Raw genomic sequence first — 13,525 nt, forward strand, 5'->3', positions numbered from 1 at the left:
TATTTTTCCAAAATGAATAGACCTCCAATTAGCTACCTTGTAAGTGTGGTAAACAACTATATTGTGTGTGTGTTATAAATTTTTTCTCCCTGATACAAAGCGCTCTTCTATCTCTTGTTCAGTTTTTCAGTTCAGGCGTCTAAGTAGCTATTCCCATTCCAGAAGCAGTAAACCAAAGCTAAAGGTAATGGGGTCATATTTGGATGATAGAGCAAAGGCAGCCCTGGGGCCTGACTCCTCCCAGACCTCGAGGTCAGGCTGGGGCTCCTTCCAGGGGGTCTGGCTCCTGGGGTTACCCACCAGCTGCAGACCTGCTTAGTGACACCTGCTCTTCTTGGCCCAGAGCTACTTTCCTCCTCACCAAGTTGCGAATGTTTCAGCACTAAAGGTCATGCCTGGCTGGGGGTCGGGCTTAAGGAGACCCCTGATAAACACCCGCTGGTTGATGTGGGAATCTCCCCAGGCACTCGGACACAGGGAGGGCTGCAGACTCAGTTAGAGCCAATCACCTTGCTTTCATCCCCACAGCTGTAGCCTGGTCTGGGGGTTTCGGCAGATTTCGGTGAACGGAGGGGGAAGAGAGGCCGAGGGACAGTGAATGGGGAAGGCGGCAGGGGCACCTTCCAGAGAGGGGATCTCTGGCGGGGAGAGGGAGGCCAAGCTGGTGGGAAGGCAAGTTTGGTCGGATATCTTCTTTTTTGTAAAACCACTGTTAGGTCAGAGCTGGCAGGGCCTTGGACACCATCCAGTGGGGTGGTTTTCAAGGCTTTTCCGTAGCCACAGAGACCCTTGCTTAATAGAGGGCTTTCTTGGCCCTCCAATAGATAGGCCAGGTCAGAGTGGACCCGTGCGGGAGGAGTGGCTGCCCGTCTGCTGCCCCTACCCTTCTGTGGCTCCCGTGCTGCCCAGCCTCGGTGCTGCCCAGGACTCTGCACAACAGTTTAGCTGATTCACATCAGCCTCCTTATTTCACAGATGAGGAAACTGAGGCCAGAGATGCTCAGCCACGTAAGGAGTGGATGGCAGAACGAGGCCTCCAGACCCCTAGTTCAAGCTGCTGTCCGGGCAACACCGCCACTCCGCAGGCGCTCACCACTCCATGCTCGTGACCCACTGCAGTGAGCTGGATTCTTTGAAGACAACCCAGTCCTCAAAGCCCCACCCCTACTCCACTTGCTCAAGCCCCACCCCTACTCCACATGCAGGACCCTGCGTAGGCTGAGAGAAGGGGAGCAGACTCTGTGGGGGGCAAATGCCCACATAAGGGTGCATGACATCCCGCAAAGTTCCAAGACAAGAAGGGCTGGCCCCTTTCATCGCCACCCCCCATAATGATAACGCGACACGGAGGAGAGGGGCGGGGTAACTCGGCGGGCTCCGCCTACCGTTCCTCTCTCGAATTTGTTGGTGCGGTTCTCTGACTTGCCGAGGTACCGCTCTCCCGTGTCCCCGAGGTCTCCATAGATGGTGATGTAGACCTTGGCGTCCGTCCCTGCCCCGGGAACGTTTCCTGTGAAGATCTGCACCGAGTACAGCACAACTGGGTGGGCAGCCGGACAGACAAAGGGAAGAAAGGGATGGCATTGTTTAGGTTTGGGGGAACTGGATTTGTAGGCGGTATTCAGCTTGTGGCCCGGGACTCCAGGAGAACTGAGTGTCCTCCTTTTGTCTGTTACGCACATTCTGCTACAGGTCGGAGTGGCTTCACCAGTGGGAAGTTTACCTCTAAGAGACCCAAGGGATGGAGACTTTTCCAGCCCCCTCAAACCATCCACCCCTCCAGCTGCTTACAGCTTCCGGGGGAAAGACTCAGGAAACTGCCTGACACACATGCACACCGTGGTCACTAAATCTATCTACCGTGACACACTGACAGTAAGGTGCCTTCCCATGTGAGGGTGACCGGTATCAGTGCCAGATCCTTCTAAACGGTTTATGGAAAAAATCAAATATTTTTGAAAGAATAGCTTCCCCTCAGTGTCTTTCGTATTTTCATTTACTCTTCAACCAGCCTGCCCCCAGCACTCCAGGGAAACCCCCCTCACCAAAGCCACAGTCACTGCCATCCACTCCTTTATCTCCTATGGCCTTTGGAAAGGGCTCAATAAATACTGGTGTGACAGTTATTAAAAGTTATTCAGGAAAATGAAACTAAACACTGTCTTGTTTTTGTTTTGCTGCTATACACTCATCAGGGAAGAACAAGGTAGCCCCTTTCCCAATCCGCACCCCAGGAGGGAAAGGCAAGGCTTTGGTTTTAGGAAGGCTGAGATTCTTTGTCTCCTCTCCATATTCCTTTATCCTCGGGGCTTTGGAGTTTCAGGCCAGGGAAGAAGGGACTTAGCTGGATTATCCCCAAGGGGAAGGAGGAAAGTTGTGGCTTTGAGGTGAAGGCGGAAATGGTCCAACTGGGAAGAAGGTCAGTTTCCCCAGCCTGGGAGCAGGTGAGGGTTAGAGAGTCCCTATGGGTGGTAGGAAATCCTCACCTGCACAAAGGGGCCCAATAAGGAGACAGCTGCCTGGCTTATCTGGGGACTTGAAGCAAGGAGGCCTCCAGACTGAAGAGAGGGTCTTTTGGGCTTCCCTGGTGGCACAGTGGTTAAGAATCCGCCTGTCAATGCAGGGGACACGGGTTTGAGCCCTGGTCCGGGAAGATCCCACATGCCATGGAGCAGCTAAGCCCGTGTGCCACAACTACTGAGCCTGCGCTCTACAGCCTGCGAGCCACAACTACTGAAGCCCGCGTGCCTAGAGCCCGTGCACCGCAACAAAGACAAGCCACCGCAATGAGAAGCCTGCACGCTGCAATGAAGAGTAGCCCCCGCTCACCGCAACTAGAGAAAGTCTGCACGCAGCAACAAAGACCCAAAGCAACCAAAAATAAATAAATAAATAAATTTATTTTTTTAAAAAAAAGAGAGAGAGAGAGAGGGTCTTTTGACAAAGCCAGGGTCCATGGAGAAGCATTGCTGGCCATCCAGAGAGACGAAACCTGCATGTCGGCGGGGAGCAAGCAGCAGCAGTGTCACCGAGTGGCAGGAGACCACAGGTGTAGGTTGTTCCCACCTAGACTAAGGGCCAGGCCCCTGATGTGAGCCTCAGGATTTTTATGAGACCCTAGAAAAGGGGATGCCCCCTCCTTGCAGTGACTGAGATGGGCTTTCTTACCAACCCTTGCAAGTGGGCTCAAAACCACATGTAATTAAATGTAGGAGAGTAAGGTGACGTGAGCTGCTCTTACCGGTTGGTATGGAACACGCCCATGCCCAGAACACGGTTCCTATTATTACCCTCATTTTCCCTTGGATTCCACAGCATTATTCTTTCCTGCTCTCCTTCTGCCTCTCTGACTGTTCCCTGAGCAGCTTTATAGGTTCCTGATCGTCTGCCTACCCTCGGATGCCCACATCTCCCAGGACAGTCCTCTTACCCGGCATGCTCCGGGTGTTGACGTCTGTGAGTTCCCCACGGCTGCATCTCCAGCCCAGTTCCCTCCTGTGCTCTGGACCCACACCCCCATGTCCACCTTGACTAGACCACAGAGCACAAACTCACATCCAATCCTGAACTCCGCCCCCTCCCTCCGTCCCCTTTCCCACCCTCCCTTCTCTGCCGCCCCACCCAGCACTGTGCTGGCTAAACCGCCTTGGTGCACTGCTCTCACAGGCCTGTCCCCTCAAGGACAGGAACCAGCACCCCCACCTTGCTCGGCTCAGCTCAGAATCTGGCCAGCATTTCACGTGCGCATTAAACAAATCCTCTCGTGTCGAAAAGAGTCAACATCTCCCACGCCTGTCTGGCTAATACTGACATGAGGTAACATTAGGAATCTTGCCACGGTTTAGACACGACAGTCGACTGTCCCCACCCCCCTCATTTTCTCTCCCCATCCATTTGCTGGCTGTGCGCTCAGCCCTGCTTCACACCTGGGCGGGACCTCTTCTAGGAGCCCTCATCCCAGAGCGGGGTGCTGTGTCCCCAGGGCTGCGATTAAATGGCCTTCCTGCCCCTTTCTCCCCACCCCCGACCCCCCGCCACTCTCTCCAGTCCTTTGGGAATTAGGAAAACTGATTCAGCGTCCGGGTGCTGAGCAATGTGGTCATGCAGTCAAATCCTACTATTCCTGGATCTTCCTCCCTCCCTATCCCACCAAGGCCACACAGCTCTCTGTGGAAAGATGTTTCCCTAGAAACACCACCAAGCACAGAGAGGGTCTGTGGCATGTGATTAATACAGAACAGCCAAGTGTGCCACCGGGCCAGCTTTCCTGGGCATCCTCTGGGATCCAAGGAGAAAAGGGAATTATCCACCAGATTCAATAGCAAAGCAAATTTGGAGAAAGGGATATGGGTAGGGAAAGGCATGCTATTGAGGAAACACTTGTTTTTTCTCTCTGAAGCAAATGGCAACTCAGACTACAGGAAATGTGAGAGCTATAGCAGAGGCTCAGCTGAGGCTGAGGGCTGAGCCTGGAGCAACACCACCCAGCAAGAAAAGGGAGAACGGCACTCAGGGGCCGGCCAGAGAGGTAAGAAGAGAACCAGAAAATGGTAGTTCAAAAGCAAAGGAATGAGAGCAAGAAGTGTGTGGTCAGGCTGGGGCAATTCAGGCAGAAAAAACCTCATCAATGAGAACAAGCAAACTGGTGCATACAGAAAAGAAACCCATGACCTTGGACACTGAAGCTGCACCTAGCCCCTGAGAACAAACACACCGCAGCTCCAGTTCTGTACAAAGCCAGGATGCTATTTGATTCATACTCGGTTGGGACAGCTGGATCCAGCAAGAGCAGAGAGGACCAAGCCCTGCAGATTAGTAGCCAAATTAACTAAGCAAGGGAGCGAACAAGGACCAGTACAGTCCAGGCACAGGAGGGCACACATTTGGATGTATGATCACACTGTCAGACCGGGAAAGGATTTGCGCACAAACCTCGGAGTGAGATAGCTGAGTACCTTTGAAGAATAGCCCTGCCATTTATTAGCTGAGTGAACTTCGGCAGGTTACGTAACCTCTGTGAGCCTCAGTTGCCCTCTCTATGGAGTGAAGATAATTATAGACTCTACCTCCTGGGTGCAAAGGCTCCGCCCAGCACAGGGCAGGCGCCCTACAAGGGAGGGCTCTGCTGACAGTGTTGAGGGCGATCACACCACACTTACTGTCCAGAGGCTCTTCCACTTCCTTGTAGACTTGCCTTAAAGACCCATCTTTCATGTATTTCTCAGTGAAGATATCATAAGGGACCAGTTCTCGAATGGTCTTCTTGTCGTCCTCTGAGGTGGCAAGCCATCGATCACAAGGGAAGGTCAAGGTCTCTGTGCCCTGGGATGAGGAGGAAGGAGGAAACTGAGCCCTTAATGTGGAAACTGCCAACTTCAGTCATTCGTCACCATGTCAACACTCATGGGGACCAACCAAGGACAGGGGTGATGGAGCCCTACTGATAATACAAAAGCCACAGAGGAGCCCCACCCCCACCCGGCCTGCCCCAATTCCGGCAGATCCAGTCTTACTTAAAGCACTTTCCACACCATGTCAGGGGTAGGCTCTTGAAGGTGGAGTTCCCTGAGTCACTTAAAAATAGATATCTGAACCCCATCCCAGAGACTCAGACTCAGCAGGAAAGGGGAGGAAGCTCTGTTTTTTTTAAACTGCTCCCAGCTCCCAGCTCATACCACAGCCATGACTGACAGCTGCTTCCTAGGTTTAGAATTTCGTGGTTTTGGAATGTTTTCCAAGTTGGTTAGGTGGGTTTCTTTGTCTGAGTTGACCTTGAGTTGCAGGAAGGGCACACTTGGTCACTCACTGGTAGTATGGCTTTGGGGGTGGGGAGCAGAGACATGGTTGCCCAGACCCTCCTCCTTGACCCATAAGCCAGGTTCTAAAAGATTCTGCCTTGGACCTGAGTTAGTTCCTGCACTCGGAGTGAACTGGCTGAATTTTCCTTAGATGATTTTATCTCAACTTAAAAAGGCTACCATTTCTCACAAAGAATCTGTCCTTAATCTCTTCCGAAAAGGGACAAAAGAAACAGCAGGACAGATCAGTCAGAAACTCACATCTTTATCTGGGAGGATCCTGCGGATGTCCACGTGGGAGCAGTGCCAACCAGGATTTATGCCCGTATTATCATGGCCAATCCGAATTTTTTCAATGATTTCTCCCACGTCTTCTAACTTTGGAAAGGAGAAAATGTACCAGATGTTGGCTGAAAGGTCCTGGAAAGTACAACTTCAGCAAAACCCTGCCTCCCCAGGGCATCCACCCTTGAGTCCCTTTGAACTTCCTGGGGTCACTTTCTCCCAGTATGTTCCCTCCTGTCCAGTCAAGCCAGCCCCCTCCCTCCCCTACATATGCCCTGCTCATCCCTCCCTTCCTCCCCCAAAGCTTAACATCAGCCTAGACTTCAGAACTCAGTTCACTCAAGCTCTGGGAGGCTGCCCCCCCCCTTTTCATGGTGGAGCCCAGCTCCTTGTCTTCTAGCAGTGGCTTAAGAACTGACTGGGGGGTATCAGAAGATGAGTTCTAGTTCTGCACATGCCCTTTCTTACCACCCTTACCTTCTCCTTGGCCCCCAAGAGCCCCCTTCATCTCCAGCCACTCCTCTTCTATAGCTCTCAAATTCCAGTCCCTCAAACTCTACATTCTCTTGTCACAGGGCCTTTGCACATGCTCCCCCTGCCCCTTCCCTTTTCTCTTCTTTACCTAAACCAGTGTTTGTTCAACCTCATCATTCAGGTCTCAGCTCAAGGATCACTTCTTCAGGGAACCCCCTTGACCACCTTAAGAAAGTCAAATCTCTTCAGGTTAGGGTCTGACAGCACCCCATAACCACCCCCCACAGCAGTTCTCAGAAGTTCGCATTTACCTGTGTGATAAAGAAGGTGTGATACCTTCTTCTCTACAACTGAAAGCCACAAGGGTAGGCATCACATCTGTTTTGCTCATCACTGCATCCCCAAAGCCCAGAACCTAGATTCTCAATAACTACTGGCTGGAAGGATGAAAGAATGATTGTTTCCTCATTTGAAAAATGGGTATGACAAAGTCAGCTGGGTTCTCTCACATGCAGTGCTGAACCTTAACCACCAAGGTATGTATGAACATCCCCTTGAATGAAAAAGCTGATTACGTGCGTGCCACAGTGAGTCCCTGAAATTCAGGAGCTATGATCTCCCGTCTCTCCTGCCTGGAGCCTATGGGCATAAGGTGCAAGGGAGGAACTCAGTCAGGAGTGACTGATCCCCAGATTCTTCCCTCGGAGCCCTCTAAGGAAGCAGGGAGGTGGCCAGACACAAGGCAAGGCAGCCACTCAGCTGGCACCTGTCTCCCCGGCTCTCTCTCTCTGCCAGGCTGCCCTCCATCATCCCACCAGGTCCCACTCCAGGGCCTCTCCCAGTTCTCATGTGTCATATTCTCTTCTGAAACGGTGCTGTATGTATCAGTTCACACCCTGCCTCAGCCCTATGGGGATCTGAGCAATCACAGGTGGATATAAACAAGGAAGTCGGGGTAAAGGGAAAAGAGGGTAGGGAAATATGGTTATACCTAGGTGCTCTGGCTCATGGTTGGTCCACGGAATTCAGGCCTTTTGCTTTGGCAGTTGGGGGTTAAAGAGGGTGTGCAGACTTGAGTTTCCTGGTAGCAACTGTGCAAAGCTACCTGCCTGGCCTGCTCCATCAAGGTCTCAGTGCTACAAAGAGACGGCTCCAGGATGGATGAGAGCTCCCGATGAGTGAATGGCATCTGAATGAGTGATTGAGTCATTCATCAAATGCAAAGCCTCTATAACTCTAGACAGATGTGGCCTGGGAAGGAACTAGAACAGCTCCCACCGCTGCATACCCTCCACACACACACGCCCACAGTCAGCAGCCATGGGAAGGCCCATCAGCACTGCTTGAGAAACCTCCCCCTATTCCCACCCCACGTCCATCCTTCCCAGTTGCAGCCCTACGAGCTGTGTGATCTAGACAAGGCACTTGACCTTCCAGGTCTCAACTGCCTCATCTATCAAATAGGAAGATTGCTCAGCTGAAGGCAGAGGCATGGGCAGAGCAACCCTTCGAGGTCACTCCTACATCTAAGATTGCAGACGTGCTTCTTCTTGTCAGTGATTCTCTCCTTCCAAGTGACCAATATGGCGCCACATTGCTGGAGACGCCCTGAGTTAACAAGATGCTATAACTGTCATTGCTTCTGCTGCCCGGCAGCTCCGCTTCAACTCCCCGCTGGCCAGCTCACCCATGCATCATCAGAGAAGTGGTGTCCCCCACGAGTCCCCGGGCTTTCTGAATCATTAAACGGAGACCAGTGATTTCACAGGGCCTTATCCTTTGGCAACAGGAGAAACAGGAAGCTACGGGTGAGATCGTGGCTCACAGAACCTGCACTCAAGGACGCTGAGCTGCCAGGCAGCTGGCGAATGGGATCGTTTGCCAGCCTAACTCTTGGAATGGTGACTTGGGACACCGAGTGCTGAGGACAAGGTTGGCACGTGGGAAGTGCTCAGTAATTATGAGCTATTGTTATTTTCCCAGCCGATCCGTGTGTCTGAGGACGAGGCCACGGAGAGAGGGTGGGTCTTGCTCATGAGTTAGAGGCTGAGCAGAACCAGAACGCAGGGTTATGGGCTCGCAACCCAGTGCTCCACCTCTTATCTGAAGATCAACTGGAAAAGAGAAATGGAGAGACAGGGACACAAAGCGATCTCATTTGTTCCTAAGCTCTCATACATGCAGCTCCCAGATAGATTTGAAAAGAAATAAGATAGCAACAAATTGCTGGCAACTTATAGCTGCCCATTAGGCGGACTTCATTAATAAAACTCCCCAGAAGCCATGCTGAGGTGTAATCACAGCTCGGGCCCCTGACGGCATCAGGCTTGCATGACGCACACGCCTTGACATCTCGGGTGGGTGAAGTGTTGCTCTGTGTGCGTAGATGAATCACCCTTGAATTTTCCTTGTTAAAAAACTCCACCAAGGCGGCGCAGTGGTTGAGAGTCCGCCTGCTGATGTGGGGGACATGGGTTCGTGCCCCGGTCCGGGAGGATCCCACATGCCGCGGAGCGGCTGGGCCCGTGAGCCATGGCCGCCGAGCCTGCGCGTCCGGAGCCTGTGCTCCACAACGGGAGAGGCCACGGCAGTGAGAGGCCCGCATACTGCAAAAAACAAACAAAACTCCACCAAGGTGGCAAACTTCCCAGAAGTGCTGACTGCTCCCAGAGAAGGTGGGGAGGGGAAAGGGAGTCCCCCAGGGCAGACACAGCCCGAGGAAGAAGGAAGGGGCTCTGGACTTTGTTTCCCACCAGAAAGTAAGGGGCACATCTGAAAAGGTCCCCACTACCTGGCTCCCATCTCTCGTCCTTCAGAGTCATCCCCTTTAGGTCCTGCTCCATCTCGTCCTCTACCCAAGTCGCATCACTCTCCTCCTGTCCCCTCTGGCCAAACCTCAAGCCACTTGCTGTGTTGACTTCCACCTCTGGCCGTGATGTTCCCCTAGCTAGGAATGCCTTCCCTCCCTGTTCCCGCTTATGTCCACTTTCAGGTCCAGCTCAAAACCACCACTTCCAGGGAGCCCTCTCCCATCTCCGAGCACCTATAGCAGTCTCAGCCAGCCCCGCTGCTTGCCCTCATCACCATGGACTAGTCTACTACAGCGGCTAAGAGCACATATTGCGAGCCAGTCCTCTTGGCTTTGAATCCTGCTTCCACTATGCTTTGGTCGTGTGATTTCATGTAAGCTACTAAACTCTGTGCCTCATTCCTACCCCCAGGATCAGTTACTATGATGATCGCCAGACTCTCTCACTAGCCTCGTGTGAGATCTGGAGTTCCCCAGCTGGACTGCAAGCCCCTTGCAGGCATAGTCTGGGTCCTCTTCTTCCCTTGTCTCTCCCACCCCACCTGGCACGCGGTGGAGTGCACAGGGAGGCACGGGACTGAGTGCAGAGAATACCAAGGTGTGGATGTGGTGACATACATCCACAGTAACCGTCGAACGACTCTCAGGCCAGAGTTGAGGGGGAGCCGAGGAATATACGGATGCTCTTTTGTATATGAGAGGATTGGCCGTAGCTTAGCAGACGAACGGGAGACAATTGTATGACGAGGAAGCCTGGAAGCCGGCTCTCTCCACGGGTCTCTGTTGTTGGTAGCACTGGAGATGGCCCCAATGGAACTGGAATTGTGCTTCTAGCTCCCTAAGCCCCATGCACTCATGATCGCCTTTGATTCAGACACTAGTCCTGGAAGGGCAGGTTCACTGTCCTCCTGGCTATTCAGATGCACTGAGGCTCAGAGAGGTTGGATGAACTGCCTGTCTCCCTCACTCACAGCAGTGCATCAGAGGGAAGGCACATGTCAGACTCTGGACAAAGGGCTCCTTCTTGTCTTCTGGTCCATCCCGCCCCCAGTCCTGGCTCCCCCGGCTGCCTGCCAGACCCAGGTACCTCCATTATGAAGCGGGAGGCGGACTTCCTCTCAAAGAACAGCTTCTGCTCCCTCTTGTTGGTGCATAGGTACTTCTGCTGGGTGCACACAGCATCGCAGCCATAGATGATGATGAAGATGTTTGCGTCTGTCCCAGCGGCAAAGACATCACTGGTGTAGAGGGTGATCTCGTAAGGGACAACTAAGGGTGGGGGACAGAGGGCAAAGTCAGAGGGGAGGTGAAAACAGGACACAGGCAGGTCAAGTTCTTCACGAGCACCACCACCCCAGATGGTCCCTTCACTGGGAGCTGCTACCCAGGGACCTGAACCTTCACATGGTTGCCTAGCAACCACAGGGTGAGGGGAGGTGTTTTGTCATGCCTAGTGCCCACAGAAAGCTCCCATCACCTCAGACCAGGGTCTCCGTGCCTCTCCCATCACAGAGCTAGTACAACAGACTGGCTGAAAGCACAGGCACTCTGCCTGTTGTCACCAGCTAGTTTGGGGTACAGTGTGGAATACATCCCATATTTCCTTTCCCTGGGTCCAGGGCTCGGTCCACAGCCAGCACAGGGCCAGGGGAATTTCCAAGGTGTGCCTGGCCAAGGGTCAACACTGGATGATGGACCGGGACTGAGTTGGGGTGGTGAGCAATGGGGTGCAGGAGGAGGCCCAGCCTTGCTGTGCAAGATTCCTACATGGTGTATACAGCCTTGTCTGAAGTTCCGCGTGGAAGAGGTCCCTGACGATGGCACCATCGTCTTCACTCTTGGCCAACCAGCGGCCACAGGGGAATGTCATGCACCTTCCAAGGGATGGGGCGTCCACCTCTACCCAGTCTACAAACCAGCCTGGAGCCTTGCCTGGAGGGAAGGAGACACAGAACTCATCAAGGACCTCTACACAGATGGTTTTCTGTGAACAACTTCAGGGACTCCAAACATCCTTCCCTACTTGACGGCTGGTGCTTATAGCTCCACCGTGAACATGCCATCCCTTTTGCTTACAGCATTACTGAACTGATTCCCCTGCACCCAGCTGAAGGTGGGTCACACTCCAGCCTACTGTCAGTGAAATTAGCAAGAGCAAAGGAGCATGGGGAGGAGATGACGGGAGGCAGAGAGTCTGAGGGGAGGGAAGCGAGCACACTGTCCAAGGCGGAAGGTGCTCCAAAGAGGGAGCCCAGAGATGCCAGAGAGAGCCTGTGTTAACGAGGACTCCATAGTTCCACCCAGTGACGGGGCAAAACACTGGGCTCCCAGTTTGCGATGCATGAAGGCAAGGGAAACTAGTGAAGGATCGATGCTCCTCCCTGGGAAAATGAGTGCTCAGGTTTAAAGAAAGAAATGGAAGCCAGGCAGAGACCCTGTTCCTCAGTCCCAGAGGGAAGGAGGAAGGCCTCCTTCCTCAGGCTTAGAAGATATGGTTTGAAGACCAAGAAAATGAGTCTGCTTTACTGAGAGAGAACAAACTTGGGCACAGCTTTTGTCTGGCTGCAGTGGGTTCTGGGAAGAACTGGCTCCATCAGTGGTTCTCAAAGTGAAGCCCCCGGACTAGCAGCCTCAGCATTACCAGTGATAAACATAAACTCTCGGGTCCCACCCCAGACCTATTCCAACCAAAGGCTGTGGGTGGGGCCCAGAAATCTGTGTTTTAACAAGCCCCCCAATGTGGCTCTGATACACATTCAAATTTGAGGACCAATGATCAGGGATTGTCAAATCTTGCTGCCCACTGAAATTTCTCAGAGTGCGGTTTTGGGGAAAGCTTTAAAAGTCACCAGCGTCCTGGCTCCTCCCTGATCAATTTGACCAGAATCTCTGCGTGCAGCCAGGACTCTACCAGACTGGAGGAACTGAGGAAGCTGTGTCATTATGGAAGGCAGATGACATCCAAGTCTACCTCAGATTCTTGCCTAGACACCCATGGGGACCTGACCATGGTCCTCACGTTCTTAGCCAGGAAAAGAGGGAGGGAAGGCAGAGACCTGTGTTGTCATGGCCGATCCTGACTTTCCACAGATCTCCCAGGTCCAGGGTCTCCACTGTGAAGATTTCGATGCTGTCCCTCTCAAACTTGTCACTGTTTGTCTTGGAGGATTTCAGGAGGGTCATTCCTGCCAACCAAATGACCCCAAATGACTGGCTGGGCCTGAGACCTCCCAACCTAGTCTGACCACCTTTTTTCGTCTCTCCTCATAATGACCAAATTTCTGAACTTTCATCAAATTTAGACTGTACAATTACCATCCACTTGGGGTCTTTGGCATTTTGTGTGTGTATGTATGTCCTTTTATTAAGCTTTACAATAATCTTTTGACATATATATATATATATATATAACATATATATTTTTATTTCCAGTTTGCATCTAAAGAAAAGGAGACACACCCAGAAATTAAGTGCCTTATCCAAGGTCATCAGAAGGAAGTGCTGGGGCCCTAAGTCAATGTGTGCTCCCCTTTCACAATCCCCACGTGTCTCCATGGCCGGGAGGAAGCCAGTGACAGAGCCACCCTCCCACGCTCCCTGGTGAAACAGGGCCTCCCCTGCAGGGATGGGGCATGTGGGAATTCTCTGGAGACTCTTATTTGGATGACAGAAGGAACGTTGGCTTCAAATGCCCCTGACCAGCCATCTCACATACATTATCTGTCCTGGGACTCTGGCTGTGTGTCAGTCTGAAATTTAAGGTGGTTTCAGGATCATCACCATCTCCTCCTGCCTCAGCTTTCAAGTCTCCTTAACCCTGTAAGTCCCACCTCATGTAGGAAGTCTTCTGATAATCTAGACTCATTGCAGACTGGTTTCAGCACACAGAGTCAGACAGACCTTGGTTAGATGCCCGGTTTTGCCACTTAGCATCTGAGTGTCCTTGGACAAATTACTTAATTCCCTGAAACTGGTTTCCTCGAATGTCAAAAGGGATGATCTTCCCCATAGAGTCGTTGTGAGTATTTAATAACATGATGACTTGCGTCTTCAAGAATGTGCCTAACACATAGCAATTCCTTGGCAAATAAAAGCAGTTGTTAGGGCCCCTCAATTTCATTGACCATGGCTCAGTAACTATTGCAAGGACGTTCATTTA

At 52.3% G+C, this 13,525-nt stretch overlaps 1 protein-coding gene across 1 annotated transcript in view; it reads right to left on the bottom strand.

Annotated features, from left to right (window-relative positions):
* The window catches only part of LOXHD1 (lipoxygenase homology PLAT domains 1), a 195,071-nt gene that overhangs the window by 65,268 nt on the left and 116,278 nt on the right, over window positions 1–13,525 (bottom strand). Inside the window, exons 24-29 of the mRNA XM_024734711.1 lie at window positions 12,423–12,551; window positions 11,134–11,298; window positions 10,454–10,635; window positions 6,060–6,176; window positions 5,160–5,322; window positions 1,386–1,540 (exon numbers count right to left, since the gene is read on the bottom strand). Coding sequence (XP_024590479.1) covers window positions 1,386–1,540; window positions 5,160–5,322; window positions 6,060–6,176; window positions 10,454–10,635; window positions 11,134–11,298; window positions 12,423–12,551 — 911 coding nt within the window. The remainder of the gene's footprint in view (window positions 1–1,385; window positions 1,541–5,159; window positions 5,323–6,059; window positions 6,177–10,453; window positions 10,636–11,133; window positions 11,299–12,422; window positions 12,552–13,525) is intronic.

This window comes from Neophocaena asiaeorientalis, unplaced genomic scaffold, assembly GCF_003031525.2.
Source record: "Neophocaena asiaeorientalis asiaeorientalis breed wild unplaced genomic scaffold, Neophocaena_asiaeorientalis_V1.1 scaffold322, whole genome shotgun sequence".
Lineage (NCBI taxonomy): Eukaryota > Metazoa > Chordata > Mammalia > Artiodactyla > Phocoenidae > Neophocaena > Neophocaena asiaeorientalis.